General features: G+C 42.3%; 2 protein-coding genes across 4 annotated transcripts; one reads left to right on the plus strand and one right to left on the minus strand.

The window, feature by feature from the left end:
- Positions 1-127: 127 nt before the first annotated feature.
- LOC109908460 (flotillin-1-like) lies at positions 128-11,158 on the minus strand. Of its 3 annotated transcripts, none has more exons than XM_020507104.2 (13): positions 10,994-11,158; positions 10,331-10,391; positions 10,010-10,085; positions 9,779-9,869; positions 9,162-9,305; positions 8,253-8,372; positions 8,033-8,128; positions 7,615-7,767; positions 7,323-7,504; positions 3,914-3,959; positions 3,471-3,608; positions 3,056-3,220; positions 128-2,204 (listed from the first exon to the last, which is right to left on the minus strand). In XM_020507104.2, exons 2-13 carry the CDS (start codon positions 10,371-10,373, stop codon positions 2,184-2,186), a joined length of 1,275 nt encoding a protein of 424 aa, XP_020362693.1. In that variant the 5' UTR covers positions 10,374-10,391; positions 10,994-11,158; the 3' UTR covers positions 128-2,183. The 3 variants fall into 3 exon arrangements, with proteins under 3 accessions (XP_020362693.1, XP_020362694.1, XP_031649488.1); XM_020507105.2 differs by lacking the exon at positions 10,994-11,158 and adding an exon at positions 10,490-10,741; XM_031793628.1 differs by having other exon boundaries at positions 10,010-10,391.
- Positions 11,159-12,987: 1,829 nt separating this feature from the next.
- On the plus strand, positions 12,988-20,009 carry LOC109907536 (tubulin beta chain). Its single transcript, XM_020505560.2, has 4 exons — positions 12,988-13,172; positions 15,512-15,620; positions 17,387-17,497; positions 17,700-20,009. Exons 1-4 carry the CDS (start codon positions 13,116-13,118, stop codon positions 18,755-18,757), a joined length of 1,335 nt encoding a protein of 444 aa, XP_020361149.2. The 5' UTR covers positions 12,988-13,115; the 3' UTR covers positions 18,758-20,009.
- Positions 20,010-20,976: the final 967 nt, after the last annotated feature.

The raw sequence follows: 20,976 nt of genomic DNA on the forward strand, positions 1-20,976 counted from the left end.
TTGTCAACCTCACTTCCTATACCGAGTCAGTCGTCTCATTAGACCCTGTAATGCCATGAGACACACAGGGCTAGCAAGCTATGCTATCTGACTTATTTCCCTTGAACATACTGATCTGAGGCATTGATTGAACGGTAAGATAGTACTTTATTCAACCCCCAGATGGGACATTTGATTGAACCAGCCAATACATACAGTATACATGAGGAAGGACTGCTTGCCTTTCCTCTGATGAAATGCAATGTCACCACATATGTTCCATGTACTCAATACTTGTATATCATACTATTATGTACTAGTAGTTACGTCTATTAGTAGTACAATACAACACAGCTAGCTTCAGTTAAGGCTACGAAAGGTTCTCAAATAGAGACAGCAACCTGATTTCAGAAGTGCTTCTTTTTACATATGACACCTCTCTTTTTACTTCTGATGTCAATCACTTTTTTTGTAACTGAAAATATCTCCCTTTATCATTCATTTCCACAGCTACTATTTATGTTGATCTGAGGACCACCTTAATAACAGCGTAGCTTCAATGCTAACAGTACATCTCAATGAACATCAATAGAATAACATCACATTATGTAGTGTTGGCCAGAAGTGCAATAGTTCCATGATTATAACGTCAAATGACCGGTTTGACAGCTATAACAGAGCAGTAAACCAGTCGCCTAGCACTCTGGACAAAATGAATACAAGTCACATCTGTGAGAGCTGCTACATAATCCGCTTGACCTTTCTAAAGACTAGCGATTAAACCGCATCCTTCAGGGTGCGAGACACAGGCAGTACAACGAAAACACGTAAATAGCGTGTTGTAACAGTGAATGTAGACACACGTAAATGGGAAAGCACACATTTCGCAGATAGAAATCCATAGAAAATAATAATATATCGAAAAACAACAGCTAAATTGACTGTCTTATTTCACACTACTTCTCCTAAGAGCCTTTGCAGGTATAGATTAGCACGATGAATACTTTGAATGGTTCATATTTTGCACATTCCTTGTTACTCAAATGTAGTACGAACAAAGCCATGACATTTCTCTCTTAACTAATGACATTTCGTCAGAATAAAACGACCACCAGTAACATTAAAAACAATGAAAGAAAAATACAGATTTGGTCAGGTCACCTTTGCTTCTGATAAGTAAGACTGAGCACTGAGAAAAATGAATACTGGGTGGAGGATTTGACTGTGCGTTTACATTGAACTCGCCAGTTAAGATGCACTTAGGGTTTGGCAGCAAGGCAGTGGACACAGCCAGTTATGAAGGAGGGAATCAAGCGACAAAATATACACGCAAAGAGGTGAAAGGTGAGCGAGGCAGAGAAAGGGATATTAAGGCACATGGAAAGAAGAGAGGGTAGATACTAGACACAGCACAGTGCCCTCCGTAACTATTGGGACAGTGAAGAATTTGTTCTTATTTTGACTCTATACTTCAAAAGTAGTAAAACGGTTAGTATTTGGTTTCCATATTCATAACACGCAATGACCACATCAAGCTTGTGACCAAGTTTGTTTTGGGTTTCAGATGATTTTGTTCCCAATAGAAATTAATGGTAAATAATGTATTGTGTCATTTTGGAGTCACTTTTATTGTAAATAAGAATAGAATATGTTTCTAAACACTTCTACATTCATGTGGATGCTACCATGATTAGGGACAATCCTGAATGAATCGTGAATAATGATGAGTGAGAAAGTAACAGACACACAAATATAATAACCCCCCAAAATGCTAACCTCCCCTGTTATTGTTATGGTGAGAGGTTATCATGTCTTTGGGATATGATATTTGTGCATCTGTAACTTTCTCACTTTCTCAGGATTGTCCCTAAACATGGTAGCATCCACATCAATGTAGAAGTGTTTAGAAACATATTATATTCTTATCTACAATAAAAGTGACTCCAAAATGCTAAATGCAATTTCTAAACGGTTCACCCGATATGGATGAAAATCTGACCGTCTGCATGTTAACCTCAGTCATTGTTTGATTTCAAATCCAAACTTTTGGAGAATAGAGCCAAAAGAAGATAAAATGCTTCACTGTCCCAATAATTACGTAGGGCACCATATGTTTTTTTTTGGCATAACATACTTGAGGAGAGAGTTAAAGGCTGTGGTAGTAGGCAGGGTTGTGAAATAGGTTTGCCTGAGCACCGGAGTCCTCAGCCCATATGAGTTGTCACCTAGAGAATGGAAGGACAGGTTGAGAGAGAGGGAGATGGAGAGAGAGACAGAGAGCGAGAGGGTGTGGGGGGGAGGGGTGTGGAGAAAGAGAGAAAATGAAGCCTTAGCATAGAACACCAACAGGAGCAGGGATTCACAAAGTTGGATCAGCGAATTAGCCAACTAGGTTGACTAACATTACGAACAATAGTAACCGGAAATGTGCACGATGTGCTATCCTGTACTTGATGCTTACGGTGACCATATTAACCTTTAGCATTCTTTATCAACCGTAGAATGAAGAGTTATACATATAGATCTGTGTTTGTCACAGTTATCTGGCAAGTCATTTTGTACATCCTAATCTGTGAAATATAACTCTGGATCAGGGGTGGCAGGTAGCCTAGTGGTTAGAGCGCTGGGCCAGCAACCGAAAGGTCGCTGGTTCAAATACCTGAGCCCACAAAGTGAAAAATCTGCCCATGTGCCCGTGAGTAAGGCATTTAGCCCCAATTTGCTTCACGGGCACCGTACTACTACAGCTGACTCTGTAAAACACATTTCACTGCACCTATCCGGTGTATGTGACAATAAAACTATATTGTGTGGGGGTAACCACTGGTTCATTAATTGGAGACCTACTGAGAAAACTGTTGTTCGGACAAGTAACAGTCCTCTTGTTATATAATACGTCACACATCGTTGGTTAGGCTGTCTCACCTGTGAGATGTTGTCACACATCATTGGTTAGGCTGTCACACATCGTTGGTTAGGCTGTCACACATCGTTGGTTAGGCTGTCACACATCGTTGGTTAGGCTGTCACACATCGTTGGTTAGGCTGTCACACATCGTTGGTTAGGCTGTCTCACCTGTGAGATGTTGACTCCCGTCAGTTTCTCCACCGTCGCCGGAAGGCGGGTCATGATGTCTAGCACCTCTCCTGTGAGCTTGGCCGCGCCCACCTCGGTACCCCCGCTGGAAATCATGGTGATCTTCTGAGCCTGCGCCAGAGGCCTGCTGATCTCTTCCGCCATCTAGAGGCGGTCAGAGAACATACAGTTATTCGCCCAGTTCCTCTGCCCAAAAGCTCGCCCCAGGGCTCAGATGTTGGACTCTATAACGACGTGCAATTCTGCATTCAAACTAACTTCACTTGAGTTGTATGACTTTTTCATGCAAATCTTCAATTCAATGACTTGCGCAATATTTGAATGTGCACACCTCAAATGATGATTCCCCCCTAAGTGTGTATTTGAGCTCTATGTCTTGAAAAGGTTTTCTCACTAGTGGTAGTTGCTCCAGCAGCATGTCCACCATGGCTCCCTCCTTGTACTGCTGGAAGGCTTCGGCCTTCTTGGCCATCTGCTCCGCCTCGGCTCTCCCCTTCGCCTCCACAGCAAAGGCCTCCGCATCTCCCTTAATCTGAGATAGCGAGAGAGAGAGAGAGAGAGAAGAACATTTTTGACGGTTTGATTTTATTATTGTGACATACTATGTTGTTACGGCTTCTTTAGGTGTAACTTATCATAAGTTAATGGCAGGATTTAGTAGTATTGATGGAACAAGCTAGAAGACTTGCGTGTGGTAAACATGGCCTTCTCTTACTGTGAAAGTGCTCTCTGCTTATACGAGTCCCAGACACAAGAATGAACTGCTTTTAGGGTTAAAACAAGCTTGGAGCAGTAACAGTCCTATAGTAACAATGTGATACTTATAGACACACTCACCCTAATGGACTCTGCCTCAGCCTCAGCCTCCATAATGAGCTGTGCACTGTGGGGAAAAAAACATTTATTTACACCTTGTTTCGCCTGTTAGGTGTACAGATTAAAGTACATAGTACATATTCAGTATAGTTTGTATATTTGTTTGTCTGTCTCGTACTCCATGGAACGCATTAATATCTAGTATATTTTCAATGTCTATGCAGTAAATTGTTCACAAAATGCTATATATAATTTGTGAAAGGTCATTTTGAGACCTGTGGCTGGTACGAGGGTTGGGGCGATATTTGGGGAGAGCGCTTCTACGTTATGCTACTCCAAATATCGCGATATATCCAATATAATCATTTTGTGCCATTAATGACTAGATATTTCCAGACGAGGCAATTTTTTAAAACTTATTTACGATATTAGTCACATTCTAATTAAATAACCTTAGTAACGCAAAACAATAAGGTTTAGTTAATTCATTTAGACTTCATTTTCAACATATTGATACAGCCTAACTGATAAAACTGCACTGTTTTGATTAGAAAAGTTCAAATAGAGTATAGGAGGGGAGGGGTGCGTCACTAGGAGGGGTGCGTCACTAGGAGGGGTGCGTCACTTGGAGGGGTGCGTCACTAGGAGGGGTGCGTCACTAGGAGGTGTGCGTCACTAGGAGGGGTGCGTCACTTGGAGGGGTGCGTCACTAGGAGGGGTGCATCACTAGGAGGGGTGCGTCACTAGGAGGGGTGCGTCACTATTAGGGGTGCGTCACTTGGAGGGGTACATCACTAGGAGCGGTGCGTCACTAGGAGGGGGTGTTTCATTAAGAGGGGTTCTTCACTAGGAGGGGTGCGTCACTTGGAGGGGTGCATCACTTGGAGGGGTGCATCACTTGGAGGGGTGCTTCACTAGTGCGGTTGCATTAAGGAGAGGTATATCTATAATTCCATGTCACGCACCCCTCGTGCGTCACTTGGAGGGGTGGGTCACTTGGAGGGGTGCGTCACTGACGTGATCTTCCTGTCTGGTATTGCGCTCCCTCGGGCTTATGCAGTGGAGGAGATCTATGTGGGCTATACTCAGCCTTGTCTCAGACTAGTAAATTGGTGGTCTGTTGATATCCCTCTAGTGGTGTGGGGGCTGTGATTTGGCAAAGTGGGTGGGGTTATATCCTGCCTGGTTGGTCCTGTCCGGGGGTATTGTCTGACGGGGCCACAGTGTCCCCCGACCCCCTCTAATTCAGCATCCAGTATCTATGCTGCAATAGTCTATGTGCCGGGTGGCTAGGGTCAGTCTGTTTGTTATATCTGGTGTAAATTCTCCTGTCTTATCTGGTGTCCTGCGTGAATTTAAGTATGCTCCCTCTAATTCTCTCTCTCTCCCTCCCCTCCCGGAGGACCTGAGCCCTAGGACCATGCCTCAGGACTACCTGGTCTGATGACTACTGTCTGTCCCTCATGCTGCTGCTCCAGTTTCAACTGTTCTGCCTGCGGCTATGGAACCCTGACCTGTTCATGGGACGTGCTACCTTGTCCCAGACCTGCTGTCTCTCTCAATCGCTCAATCACTCTCTCTCGAACCTGCTGTCTCGATCTCTGAATGCTCGGCTATGAAAAGCCAACTGTCATTTACTCCTGAGGTACAGACCTGTTGCACCCTCTACAACCACTGTGATTATTATTTGACCCTGCTGGTCATCTATGAACGTTTAAACATCTTGACAAACAATCTGGCCTTAACACATCTTAGGGCTGAAATCCCATTAACGGGATCGATATGACAACAGCCAGTGAAAGTGCAGGGCGCCAAATTCAAAACAACAGAAATCTCATAATAAAATTCCTCAAACATACATGTATTTTATACCATTTTAAAGGTAATCTTGTTGTTAATCCCACCACAGTGTACGATTTCAAATAGGCTTTACAGCAAAAGCACCACAAACGATTATGTTAGGTCACCACCAAGCCACAGAATAAGCACAGCCATTTTTCCAGCCAAAGATAGCAGTCACAAAAAGCACAAATAGAGATCAAATTAATCATTAACCTTTGTTACCTCATATTTATATCAAAATCTGAGTTTACATTGGCGCGTTTACATTCACTAGTTTCAAAAACATCCAGTGATTTTGCATAGCCACATCGATTCAACAGAAATACTCATCATAAAGGTAGATGTTAATACAAGTTGTACACATGGAATTATAGATATACCTCTCCTTAATGCAACCGCTGTGTCAGATTTCAAAAAAACGTTACGGAAAAAGCAAACCGTGCAATAATCTGACATGGCGCTCAGAAAAATAATAAAATTAGACGCCATGTTGGAGTCAACAGAAACCAGAAATTACATGATAAATATTCCCTTACCTTTGATGATCTTCATTAGAATGCAATCCCAGGAATCCCAGGTCCACAATAAATGTTTGTTTTGTTCGATAATGTCTGTAATTTATGTCCAAATACCTCCTTTTGTTAGCGCGTTTGGTATACATTATCCAAACGCTCATTCTGGTCGAGTGTTACTTCGGACAAAAACTGAAAAAATGTATATTACAGGTCAAAGAAACATTTCAAACTAAGTACAGAATCAATCATTAGGATGTTTTTATCATAAATCTTCAATAAATAAATTCCTTTGTGTCTTGAGGAGCAACGGAACGCAAGTGGATATCATGTGGAATGCGCGTGACCAGGAAATGGCTTTATGCCATTCACCTGGCTCATTCTGCTCTTATTCAGTCCCACAACACAGTAGAAGCCTCATTCAAATTTCTATAGACGGTTGACATCTAGTGGAAGTGCAATTTAATTCATATCTCAATGGGATTTCAATAGGAACTGTGTTGAAAATCAACCAACCTGAGATTTCTCACTTCCTGTTTGGATTTCTTCTCAGGTTTTTTCCTGCCATATGAGTTCTATTATACTCACAGACATCATTCAAAAAGTTTTAGAAACTTCAGAGTGTTTTCTATCCAATACTAATAATAATATGCATATATTAGCAACTGAGACTGAGGAGCAGGCCGTTTACTCTGGGCACCTTATTCATCCAAGCTACTCAATACTGCCCCCAGCCATAAGAAGTTTTAATGTCCATATATTGTTATAATCTCCCCCGGCATAGCCAGAAGAGGACTGGCCAGACCCTCAGAGCCTTGTTTCCTCTCAAGGTTTCTTCCTAGGCTCCTGACTTTCTAGGGAGTATTACCTAGCCGCCGTGCTTCTACATCTGCATTGCTTGCCGTTTGGGGTTTTAGGCTGTTTTTCTATATAAGCACTTTGTGACATCTGCAGGTGTAAAAAGGGCTTTATAAATACATTTGAGTTGATATAGTCTTAGACATCACGATATATCGTCTTGCATATCACGACATTCGATTTAATCATATATCGGCCCAACCCTATCTGGTACTCACCGCTGGGCCTCGGCCAGCTTCTCGATTTGGTATCTCGTGGCCTCAGCAGGCTTCTTCACCTTGGCCTCCAGCTCCTTCTCCTTGCGGGTGATCTCCTGCTGCTGGAGCATGATCTGCTGAGAGCGCTCCACCACCTGGACCTGCATCTTCTCCTCCTCGATGAGCTGCTTGGTCTTGGCCACCTGATGGGGAGGGTTCAAATGGTAAGCCCAAGATCTCAGTAGTACTCTCTATGACCATTTCTATGTGTTTTACAATACATGCAAGTATCAGTGCAATATTATGGACATACCTGTAGCTGGTAGGCCATCTCAGACTCTGCCTTCTTGGTGTTGACCTCGATGTCGTAGGATGCTTTCTTCAGCTCATAGTCCCTCTGAGCCATGGCCATCTGGATCTCATTGACGTGCTGGGCTGAGATCTTCTCCTGCTTGGCATGGGCCTCCTACAGAGAGAGAGAGAGAGAGAGAAAGAGAGAGAGAGAGAGAGAGAGAGAACCCCAGGAAGTATAAAAAAGGAGCACGGAGAGATTGGAGAGGTTCAGATGGAGGATGAGAAAAGAGAAAAGCAAGAGCGGAGAGGGGAAAACCAAGCGAAGGAACGTGATGGAGAACTCAGAAATAAACAAGAGAAAGGGACAGGATAAAGGGCGCAAGAAGAGAAGAAGGTAGAAAGGAGGAGAGAGCAGAGAGAAGGGACAGGTGGCTCACCCTGATCACAGCATCCCGCTTGAACTGGGCCTCTCCGATGCGGGCGTCTTTCTGCACCTGGGCGGTCCTGGACTTCCCCAGGGAGTGGAGGTAGTCCTGATCCACAGAGAGTAAGAGAACAACATTGGTTACTTTTTAGTTTAGGCTTCATTATTTATCCAGCATTGGAGTAGTTGAATCAATGGAGTCTCCATTGAAAGAAGAGCGCGAGAAAGCACACCTGGTCGTCGTGAACGTCTTTGAGCGTGTAGCTGACCACGCTGATGCCCATGTTGAACAGGTCGGACGAGGCCACCTTGAACACCTCCTCTGAGAACTTCTTACGGTCCCTGTAGATCTCCTGGAGGGGGTGAAATAACTGGGTTCGTACCGATGTTGATATGCTTGTGTTTAGTGCAATTGTCATGACAGTAAAAAGTTGCCGTGTTCCCGCTCCATCGTGTTACTATGTACAAGTTGTTGAACACATAGCCAGACAGAGATATCCATATGACTATGGTTCTGATGTATATACAACTGTTGCATGTGTTGTTTGTCATCGTCTGTTTGTTACGGTTATGTAACAAGACAGTTTCCACTGTGCAATGTGCTGACTACGGTACATACAAAAGTACCCTAAAATTACGACATTCTGTACTGTCGCCTCATATGAATTATTTGATCTCAATTCCAAAATGCTGGAGTATAGAGGCAAATCAAAAGTTTTAGCTTCACTGTCCATATAAATACGTAGGGGAGTGTGTCTCTGGCCATAGCTCTTGGCTTTGGTCATGGCTTCACTGCATTGAAATGAGTGAGCAGCTATAATGTGATGTTTATTTATCTGCAACTGTAACTGTGGATGTGGCCAGTAAGGGTGCTGTCCAGTTTACCTCATGTGCTGATGAAGAAGGCAAAATAGTGCCGAAATGTTTCTATGTTGCACTAAAATGAGTGTACTGCTTTAATGTAGCCTGGTCCCAGATCTGTTTGTGACATCTTGCAAAACAGTTGTTTTACAACGGGTTGGTCAAAACAAGCATTGTGATTGGGTAGCCGGCGGTACTCAGCTTCATCTTGTACCTACGACCGCGGCACAGCTGTGCTAAAAAGGTCGAAACCCACGCCCCCCTCATGTTGTCAAGTTTACCTCCACAGTCAGGTGGGCGATGATGGCCCTCTGGTGGCCCTCCAGCGTCTCCAGGGCGATTTGAGCGATCTCGCCCTCCGACTTCCCCATGAACATCTGACAGGCTGCGGCCAGCATCTCCTTGTTCTGCCCCTGGATCTTCATCTGGACGAAGGAGGGAACACATAATAGCAAATTAACATTTAAAAATGTTTTTTTTTAAGCAGAAAACGAAAATGGGCATTTCTGAGCAAGTTCAGGTAATTTTTGTATTTTTGGGGGTAATTAATGAACACGACTCAGGTGTGCACAGTGCTAAACAAACAGAAGCATCTGCTGTACACTACCCAACTACACAGCAGCAGTAGCTGTATCAACACTGCAACATGCAAGGTTACTCTGTCCTGTCCATAGCACAAGAGAGTGAGGTATTTCAGAATTTAATGCCAGTGCATAAATGAATGACACAAGCCAAGTTTCAATGATCTACTTGTTACCTACCTAATCAAAGAGAGCCCTTACACTTGTGTTCAAAACTAGGGTGTCTAAACAGGTCTAAATGACTGGTGATTTGACAGAATGGTGTACTTACATTGGCTCAGGAAGAAATGGAGACCGAGAAAGACGGAGAGACTAACCTGGGCAATACCAGTGACCGAGATGGGAACCCCACGTCGGGTGTAGACTTTCTCACTCTTCACGCTCAGCGTCAGAATGTTCAGGGAGATCCTGGGTGAGAGGAAAGGAGGGAGAGATATGGTCATTCCACAATGTCGTGGTATGATATCCCAAAACAAGGGCAGATGGCAATACATGGCCAGATCATTACCATGTGTGTTTGCAGACATGACCAGGAGAAGAAACTTTACCTCTGGATCTTCTGAAAACAGGGAAGCACAAACACTCTGCCTCCAGCAATCATTACTGGAGGAGAACGGAGGCACCCTGGGAAACAGAGAGAGGGGGGGGGGGGGGGGGGTGAGATACACATGAGAGTATTATTACCATCCTACAGCTCTTTAATTGTACATGTTTACACTGTTTCACAACCCTGGTCCTCGAGTAACCCTGGACAAGCACACTTGATTCAACTTGTCAACTAATCATCAAGCCCTCAATGAGTTGAACAAGGTGTGTTTGTCAAGGGCTACAAGTAAAATGTGCACTAGGGGAACTGGAGGAGAATGGACCTGACACCACCATAGCCTCATTTGGACCACACGTGTAGAACATGTTTTTCTTCCTCAGATGCTGTAAAGACAAAAAACACACCATTTAATTAAACCATTTCATATACCAAGCAGTGGGCCAGGCAGTGAGCCTGACAGTGGATTACTTCAGAGCCTTACATTGGCCTATTGCTGACGCATTTGTAATTCATCAGTCATGCTTGACAGCATGACATCTATACAGTTGGTTTAATAATAACGATTTGGTACAGCTGCTGTAAGTAACTAAATGTTACTACATTTTTAATATATTCTATTAAGATTTCATCTGAATCTGAGCAGATAGTCAGTATTTCAACTATTGTAACATTCCCCATGAAAATCCAAGGGGTCAGCAGACATCACTTGCAGTTAATTGAATCTGCGTAAATGTTGCGCAGCATCCGTATCACGAGCACACCCAGAACATTTAGCTGATTAAGCGCATAGAAGACACGCCCATGTACTGTATCAACAAATGTATCAACACACATGCAAATAGGATTTTCATAAAACATGCAGGGGTGTGTTAGCAATGATACAAATGTATAATTTCTGCCAGACTCCACAGATGTTTGTTTATGTTGCAAACCGAGATGCATCAAATCAGTCTAAAGATTAGTCAAAATATATCCGATAACTTACCAATTTGACAGAATGAACTAATGCAGAATGCAAATGTATAGATGCGTTGCAACAATACTGTTTTTGGCTCTCAAAATACAGCAGTGTTATTCTTGCCGTCGTCTGTCCAATGTCAGTATGTATATATGAAGCTTCTGTCCCGTTATAGCTCTTCCCGTCAAAAGCGTCTATCCATCGTCTCACGCCCACTGCAAAATGTGCTGTCGCCATCTTGTGGTGGGGTGGTGAATTGGATTTCATTCAATGATCAGTGTGAAATACTTTTGCATTTAGGATACACAATCGAATGACTTAGCTATATCAACAAAGTTATTGACTTTATGCAATTTAGTTGCCTTTTGGTCTTTGTTGTGTCAGTATCTCATTAGATGGATGTGGAGGCATCATGCCTATTTAAAAGAGAGGATGTGTGTGTGTGGGTGTGTGTGGGTGTGGGTGTGTATATATATATATATATATATATATATATATATATATATATATATATATATATATATGTGTGTGTGTGTGTGTGTGTCTGTGTCCTCAAATTCTGATGGCAACCCAACTTCTTTCAAGTGAGGCCAATCTGCTGTGATCTGGGACACGGCACCAATGTGACAGGTTGTACTTGAATGTTTTGCTTCATGCAACCACCGCATTGAATGATTGTCTAAAGGATCGGACCCTTTTTAAACATTTTCGCCTAAAATGACATACCCAAATCCAACTGCCTGTAGCTCAGGACCTGAAGCCAGGATATACATATTCTTGATACCATTTGAAAGAAAGTACTTTGAAATTTGTGGAATGTGAAAATCATGTAGGAGAATATAACACATTAGATCTGGTAAAAAAAGAATACAAATGTTACATCTTTGAAATGCAGTACAAAGGCCATAATATAATATTGCAGTTTAGGCGCAATTTAGATTTTGGCCACTAGATGGAAGCAGTGTATGTGCAAAGTTTCCTATTTATCCAGTGGAGCAATGTAATACTGCACAATGTGCCGAATTGGTCAATTAATACATTTTCAAGAACATGTTATAGAACATACAGAAATGATATGGTACTACAAAATGTAAGTTTACACACTCCCAGGGATGTCATATATCATGGATCATTAGCTTATACACTAACTTTCACACATCTAGATGTCCGGGAGGGGTGGGTGTGGAGCCAGAGACAGCAGGGGTTCAAACTGTAGAACCCAATTACTACATTTTAATATGAAAATTGATTTGATCAAACTATGCTACATTTTATCTCTGGGACTCTCAGGATGACAAATCAGAGTAAGATTACTGAATGTAAGTACATTATTTACCTTCAGATGTGAATGTATCAAACCAGTTGCTGTGATAAATGTTTTTTGTTGTTGTGCACTCTCCTCAAACAATAGCATGGTATTTTTTTACTGTAATAGCTACTGTAAATTGGACAGTGCAGTTAGATTAACAAGTATTTAAGCTTTCTGCACATATAAGACATGTCTATGTCCTGGAAGGTTTTATGTTACTTACAGCGTCATTAAAGCATATTTGTTTTAAACTCATATTTTGGATGATGAACATATTTGCATTTATTGTAATAAGGTTATCAATATGTCAATGATTTGTCTTGGCTGATCTGATTTCAGGTCATCAATAACTGTACATAATATCCCTTTTTAGTTTGTTATTATAGGGACTGTTTTCACATCTAATAGGGGGAAAAATATTATCCAACAAAATATTTTTACATTAATAGCAAATTCTATAGGAGTCTTACAGGATGCATGGCAGGAAAGTCATACATTAGAAAATCTTTGACAGCAAGTGTGCTGATTCCATGGCCTGCTCCAACAGGACAGTGATGACAGGACGGGACGCGGCACTCCCTCTCTACTTCCGGCCCCTTTCATTACGGCAGAGAAACCCCTTAGATTTTCTTTCCTCAGCCAATCAAGATTGGGTTTCCGAAGACCGTGACCAATCATTAGCTCAAGCCTCGGTTTGGGCACGATCCAGACTTATAAATTCTTTGTCCCGCCTTGCTCAAAGGTGGCATCCACATACTTCACAGTGGTCAGTGGGTCAACTGTGGCAATAACAGCACTCCACATCTTCGCTTGTATTTTCTATTATAACTAGCATACAGAATGAGGGAAATCGTGCACATTCAGGCCGGCCAGTGCGGTAACCAGATTGGGGCCAAGGTAAGAATCTTGAAAACTGAAATGAACAAGGCTTACATTTGGGAATTAATCAATAATGCATTGTACCATTTGTTGCTTCTCGAGACAAAAAGTTGTATTCTAGGCTATGTGTATTTTAAGTCGAAATGTTCCACTTAGCCGAAATTATAAACATTCAATGCAGAATGTTCCGTTATGTTCTTTTCTAACATGAGGTGGCCATTTAAAGTTATCTCAATGGATGAAGAGTACCGGAAAGAATATCCCTTTTGTTGTCCCCTTTTCAGTCCTGTTGTAAAACTTCTATTTAGTTTGGTTCTTTATGGGATATAAATTTATAATTTGTCAACGTGAACTAGTCGTAGAAGAAAGCGAAACTGGAAGAACGCTGACAGTTATTTTCTTATAGTGAGATAACGGGTCTATCGAGACAGGAATTGGCTGGGCGTGTGGCTGTGTCCCTCTGTCTGGCCTCTCTCTGCCACGCTCATTGTTTTGTGTCTGGAATAGCCTTCCCTTCGACAGACTACGAAAAAAGGAAGACTTTGAAGATGAAGACTTTAAAACACAAATGATAAGTCAACTAAAAAGACACTTAGTCCTACCGTTATGACACTGGCAAGAAACAATAGTGTCATATAGTTCACCCCCCCCCCCCCCGCGTTTACAGATGTTGACGCACATATATAGCATTTTCGAGACAATTTATTTCCTTTTTATTGTGGTTTGCCAAGTCAAGGATTCCTATAATTTTAGTCTCAGTATTCCCTTGCATTACACATTTACATAAGTAACGTTACTTACGTTAAAGTCAAACTTTAAAAGAGTAACGGGCATTTTACGACAGAAACGCATGCCCTGTTGCGCATTTACACGCCGGCTCTTGGCTGAGTGCGCATAATAGACCAGTAAAATAAACCATTATTAACGCTATGATATTCATGTCACAATGGCGATTTATGTAAAATAGCGGAGAAACTATAGCCGTTGTATTGTTGGAGCTGAATAAACGTCCTTTAAGAAGAAAAAGGGAAAGTTGCTGAGGTAGGCAGGAGCGAGGAACGAATGCCAAAAACTCTGAGACGGGGGCATCTGGGCGAGGGGGAGGGATATGAACAAGTGGTAGACTAGCAGAGCAGATGTCGTCATTTAAATGACTCAACGCTTTGTGATATACAGAGCCGAGCGGACGCTTTAGTGTAGCCTATATATTTATATCCTCAACTTAGTTATTTTACACAACACCATTTGGGAACACCACCATGGAGGGTCCAGTGAAATGTAATCAACATAATTTAATATCCACACAAGGCCTCAATTACTCTCTTTAAATATGCTGTCTATACCGGTTCGCTAGATAAGTCTATTCAGCCCTACCCTTTGTTGTGGATGGGAACGGAGTGTGTCACTAGCCTAATTTGGCAGCCCTAACTTGTTGATGTGTTAAATGAGAATTTTGTATTAGCACGGTGAACAAGAATTGGCCATGTCGCTAATCTTTCTTGTTATTGTGAGGGGTTAAAGTTTGGATTTCAAAGTGGAGTGAAAGATCAATAGGTGTATGATATAACACAGTGTCCTCTCTCTCCATTTCATAATAGGGTCAGTTGAGTTCGTGTGACAGTCTGTGCCACTTCCTTAACGAAGTTTCGCCTTAACGTCTCACCCCATCAATCTGTCCCAGTAGTCTAATTCCTCTGGGATGGTTATACTTTTCCTGCTTATGTGGTAGCCTACAGAGTACTGCTTCTCTCTTAGCCACTTATAATGAATCTTCATGGATGGTCCTTATTCTAGTATAATGTCTTGTGACTGCGAAGGTAATTATTTATTGGATTTGCCTCAGGAGGGATGGAACTGAGGGTTGTTTCTGAGCCAATGCCAACATCTGCTTTCTACACTCCCTGAGAGAATTCGACAGCAGTTTTTCATCTGTGTGATACCAGGGAAGTCAAGAGCACACATCTGTGCCAGGATAGACAATGCCACTGGGAGACATTTTGAATAGTTTTGGAATTATGTAACGTATTGAATATCCATATGGTATATGGTTCAACTTAACATAATAGTTTGTCTTGCATGATATTTTGTAAGTGACCTTATATGGTATATGGCCATGTTCATCTTTACAGCAATAGTCCTTTTTTTCATTACATTTCTAATGTAATAATATAGTAACAACAACCAAATATACATTAATAGCTCAGCTTCCCAACCACTTGACCTCACACCACCCCTCAAGTGAATGGGCTATTACATTACGTTGGTAGTTCAGCCTCTTAGCGCAACCTGCACTTTAGGAGTGCTGGCCTGTGTCAATTCAAGCCTCTTGTTGACTTTTATTGATCTGACCACTTTAGTTCTGGGAGGTGATCAGCGATGAACATGGCATCGACCCAACAGGCACCTACCACGGAGACAGCGACCTGCAGCTGGACAGGATCAGTGTCTACTACAACGAGGCTTCAGGTAGCACATCTCCACCCTCTACAGTTACAAAGAACATTTCAACAGAAGAATGTCTTTGGTGCTTACACAGACATGTACATACAGTACCAGTCAAAAGTTTGGAGATACCTACTCATTCAAGGGTTATTCTTTATTTTTACTGTTTTCGAAATTGTGGAATAATAGTGAAGACATCAAAAGTATGAAATGACACATATGGAATCATGTAGTAACCAAAAAAGTGTGAAACAAATCTAAATATATTTTATATTTGAGATTCTTCAAAGTAGCCACCCTTTGCCTTGATGACAGCTTTGCACACTCTTTGCATTCTCTCAACCAGCTTCATGAGGTAGCCACCTGGAATGTATTTCAATTAACAGGTGTGCCTTGTTAAAAGTTAATTTGTGGAATTTCTATCCCTCTTAATGTGTTTGAGCCAATCAGTTGTGTTGTGACACGGTAGGGGTGATATACAGATAGCCCTATTTGGTAAAAGTCCATATTATTGCAATAACAGCTCAAATAAGCAAAGAGAAACAACAGTCCATCATTACTTTAAGACATGAAAGTCAGTCAATCTGGAAAATGTCAAGAACTTTTCAAGTTTCTTCAAGTGCAGTCACAAAAACCATCAATCGCTATGATGAAACTGGCTCTCACGAGGACAGCCACAGGAAAGGAAGACCCAGAGTTACCTCTGCTCATTAGAGTTAACTGCACCTAAGATTGCAGACCAAATAAATGCTTCACAGAGTTCAAGTAATAGACACATCTCAACATCAACTGTTCAGAGGAGACTGCATGAATCAGGCCTTTTCCTTTGGTCTGATGAGTCCAAATTTGAGATTTTTGGTTTCAACCGCTGTGTCTTTGTGAGACACAGAGTAGGTGAACGGATGATCTCCGCATGTGTGGTTCCAACCGCATGGAGGAGGAGGTGTGGGGGTGCTTTGCTGGTGGCACTGTCAGTTATTTATTTAGAATTCAAGGCACACTTAACCAGCATGTCTACCACAGCCTTCTGCAGCGATTCTGCATCCCATCTGGTTTGCCTTTAGTGGGACTATCATTTGTTTTTCAACAGAACAATGACCAAACACACCTCCAGGCTGTGTAAGGGCTATTGTAAGGGCCTCCACACTCACCCGACTTCAACCCAATTGAGATGGTTTGGGATGAGTTGGACTGCAGAGTGAAAGAAAAGCAGCCAACATGTGCTCAGCGTATGTAGGAACTGCTTCAAGACTGTTGGAAAAGCATTCCAGGTGAAACTGGTTGAGATAATGCCAAGAGTGTGCAAACCTGTCATCAAGGCAAAGGGCGACTACTTTGAAGAATGTAACATATAAAGTATATTTGGATGTTTTTAACACTTTTTGGGGGGTTACTACATGATCCATATGATTTCATAGTTTTGATGTCTTCGCTATTATTCTACAATGTAGAAAATAGTAAAAATAAAGAAAAAACCCTTGAATGAGTAGATGTGTCAAACCTTTTGACTGGTACTGTATATGCAAACATACATCTATGCATTTATTCTATTGAAATTGAGATTAATTTAAATCATATCCATAATGTAATGTAATGGGTGAAAATATCAACGTGGCAAGGGATACTGAATAGGATCACTCAATTCGAAGACTAATGGAGGTGTACAGGACGTGATATATTTTGTCCTCCCCCTGGAGGACAGACAGGAACTCCTCTCCCCTTGACATCATATAGCCCATTGTTCCCTGCAGTATTGAGCTGGTGTGTGTCTATCTTTGCCTCTCTTGTAGGTGGCAAGTATGTACCCAGAGCGGTCCTAGTGGACCTGGAGCCCGGCACCATGGATTCTGTCAGATCCGGACCCTTCGGACAGATCTTCAGACCAGACAACTTTGTGTTTGGTAAGGAATGAGAGGGGTATGAGTTTAGCACTGCTTGGAAATGTATGGGACATGTCACTTTTAGTTAGCACATAGGGAAATTAAACTGTGTGATTAAAAAAAATACATATTATGTAACCGTCCTGTCATTTAGGGTTTGAGGTGTTCTCCTCTCTTCCCCTTTTCTCCTTCAAATGACCCCCCTTTCCTCCTATGTTTCTAGGTCAAAGCGGCGCAGGAAACAACTGGGCAAAGGGCCACTACACTGAGGGAGCAGAGCTGGTGGACTCAGTCCTGGATGTGGTGAGGAAAGAAGCTGAGAGCTGCGACTGCCTCCAGGGATTCCAGCTCACCCACTCCCTGGGTGGGGGCACTGGCTCGGGCATGGGCACCCTGCTCATCAGCAAGATCCGTGAAGAGTACCCCGACCGCATCATGAACACCTTCAGCGTGGTGCCCTCCCCTAAAGTGTCAGACACGGTGGTGGAGCCCTACAATGCCACCCTCTCGGTTCACCAACTTGTAGAGAACACGGACGAGACCTTCTGTATTGACAACGAGGCTCTCTACGACATCTGCTTCCGGACCCTCAAACTCACCACGCCGACTTACGGAGACCTCAACCACCTGGTGTCGGCCACCATGAGCGGAGTGACCACCTGCCTGCGTTTCCCCGGCCAGCTCAACGCCGACCTCCGTAAATTGGCTGTGAACATGGTGCCTTTCCCCCGTCTCCACTTCTTCATCCCCGGCTTCGCCCCCCTCACCAGCAGGGGGAGCCAGCAGTACCGTGCCCTCACCGTGCCGGAACTCACCCAGCAAGTGTTCGACGCCAAGAACATGATGGCCGCATGTGACCCGCGTCACGGTCGCTACCTCACTGTCGCCGCTGTCTTCCGTGGCCGCATGTCCATGAAGGAGGTGGACGAGCAGATGCTCAACGTCCAGAACAAGAACAGCAGCTACTTTGTTGAATGGATCCCCAACAACGTCAAGACCGCCGTCTGCGACATTCCTCCAAGAGGCCTCAAAATGGCCGTCACCTTCATCGGCAACAGCACGGCCATCCAGGAGCTGTTCAAGCGTATCTCTGAGCAGTTCACCGCCATGTTCCGCCGCAAGGCCTTCCTCCATTGGTACACCGGAGAGGGCATGGACGAGATGGAGTTCACTGAGGCAGAGAGCAACATGAACGACCTGGTGTCTGAGTACCAGCAGTACCAGGACGCCACTGCCGAGGAGGAAGGTGAGTTTGAGGAGGAGGCTGAGGAGGACGCTTAAAGACGGAGTGAAGCAACATGAGCGAGGTCGAAGAATGAAGAAAAGTCCTACAGAAAGCCGGAAAATAACAAAATACCACAAAAAGAGGAAAACAAGAAAAGTGCCAAAAGAAAAAAGAGGAGGGGCCCAATTGCACACCCAGAAATGGAGGATCAAATCTGAAAATGGTTGAAATGGCTCAACGAGAACAGAATGACTGAAGAATGTGACTGGACAAGGAAGAATGAATGTAAGTAAGAGAGGAGGAGAGGAGTGACAAGCAGCATTATGAACAAATAAACTGGACACAGTCTGCATTCCATTTACTGTGACACCATTTAATAAATAAGTACGTTAAGAAACAAAATTGTTGAAAGAAAGTTAAAGAAGAAGCCTGTGCCTATGACAAAATTGTTCCTGTTATTTTCAGTGTTATTTTTGTTGTTGCCATGATTTTGCATTTAATCATGTCACAAATAAATGTGAATGTGACCACATAAGCACTACAGGACCTCTCACCCCACAGTTCTGATTTTGAGACTATGGTTATTAACTTATAGCCTGGTCCCAGATCTGTTTGTGCTGTCTTGCCACCAACTTCTATGGTCATTGCCACGTCATTGGCAAACAGATCTGGGATCAAACTTATTAACTTCTGAACGGTGGCTCGATTCCGGCCTGACTTTAATGAAGGTGTCTGTGCCACCTGGAGCCGCCCACCCCCGGACACCAACCAACGTCTGTGAATACAGGATGACATAGACAAAGATGGGATGAAAATGAATCAATGGATTTAGTTTGATAGTGCCAATGGAGCTTTATAACAGACAACAATATCATGGCAATGACCAGTGAATGTGTTGGGTTCTACCAGTATTATCAATCTCAGTGATAGTGGAACTGGAACCTAATGGGAAGAGGTCCAGGAATTGTATTCCATTTGACCATAGCAAGTTTTTGAAACAAAATTATCTGAAGGAACCTCTGCAAATGTGTGTGTACACAACATTTTAGTAAATGTTTACATTTTTAACCACTATTCACATAGATTGTCATTGTTATTTTAGGTCCAAGCCAGGTTATCTACATGTCCAAACCCGGCTATAGTGTCAGGTATTGTTGACATCTGTACTGCACTATGAAGGGATGAAACTGCAACTCTCTTGTATGTGTTTTCTTTGTTTTTTTCTATTCTGATTATTTAAAAAATTATCTCTGAGAAAGTGAAAAGCAAGGTGCCCCTGGGGAGAAATAAAAAGTCCTTTTTAGAAAACCTCTGGTGTTTTTATTGGAAAATAATATTGTGGTATAATGAAGCAATAATACATTCACAATGAAACCATTGCAAACATTTGCTGTAACACCCTCGCATTGAACATTTAGAAAATCAGTTAAATAGAAACAAATATTATATCAATAAACTGTTTGGAAAAGGCAAAACATCCTTTGGGTGTTTAAGGCTATTTGTAAAACGAGATTATAAAAGAATATGAATAAGCACTTGAAAACAGCAGATAAACCCAAATGATCTTCCAAAATATTGGTATCTTGTTTTGCCTTTGTCTAATACACTAGATTAGCATATGTAGATTCCTCTGCCTGAGTCTGTGATTCATTCCAAAAGGGCAGAAGCAGTGGCAGACGAATCAAATTGTATCTGTCAGATCATGCTTCGTAAAAAACAGGTTTGGAATTGGAGAACACCTTGGCTCTTCTTATGTTAGTACAAACTCAGAGAAAGGGAGGGGAAAAAAAGAGTCAAAACAGATAAATGAAAAACGAATTAGGTCATGAATGTAGGGCCATTTTGAATTTGTTTAAATCATCAGCCACCACTGTAACTAACCTGCCCATAAGTGTGATATTGTAGCCTAAAGGATATCTAAAGCTGTAAAACTATATATTTTGAAACATTTGTTGGTATAAAACAGTTATATTTGTTCTTTTTTTAATCAAACATCAAGGCAAACAAGATGTGAAGTCATAATAAGCAAGGGACAACCAACGACGGGCTATGCGTTCTCTGGGAAATAATGTGTGGAACACATACTATGCCGATTTTTTACAAATGTAATCTAGATATCTGTTATTTTGCAGGTAGAAATGTGTTCAACATTCACTGAAGTAGCTAGCAAGTTTACTAGATAGGAACAGTAGTAGTTCCCTTGGTAACCAAACAAATAGACTTGCTAGTTTAGCTAACCAAACCATCAGTCCTAGCTATTTATGAAAATCGAATT

The sequence above is a fragment of the Oncorhynchus kisutch genome, linkage group LG17, assembly GCF_002021735.2.
Source record: "Oncorhynchus kisutch isolate 150728-3 linkage group LG17, Okis_V2, whole genome shotgun sequence".
Classification (NCBI taxonomy): Eukaryota; Metazoa; Chordata; class Actinopteri; order Salmoniformes; family Salmonidae; genus Oncorhynchus; species Oncorhynchus kisutch.

Bases quoted from the DNA above. Each gene is read 5' to 3' on its own strand.
- LOC109907536 (XM_020505560.2), top strand. From the start codon at position 13,116: ATGAGGGAAATCGTGCACATTCAGGCCGGCCAGTGCGGTAACCAGATT. The intron at 15,621-17,386 runs GTAGCACATCTC...CCTCTCTTGTAG, and splicing joins CTACTACAACGAGGCTTCAG to GTGGCAAGTATGTACCCAGA. The intron at 17,498-17,699 runs GTAAGGAATGAG...CTATGTTTCTAG, and splicing joins ACCAGACAACTTTGTGTTTG to GTCAAAGCGGCGCAGGAAAC.
- LOC109908460 (XM_031793628.1), bottom strand. From the start codon at position 10,131: ATGTGTATCTCACCCCCCCCCCCCCCCCCCTCTCTCTGTTTCCCAGGG. The intron at 7,768-8,032 runs GTGAGCCACCTG...CTCTCTCTGTAG, and splicing joins AGCGGGATGCTGTGATCAGG to GAGGCCCATGCCAAGCAGGA. The intron at 2,205-3,055 runs GTGAGACAGCCT...TCCATTCTCTAG, and splicing joins CGGGAGTCAACATCTCACAG to GTGACAACTCATATGGGCTG.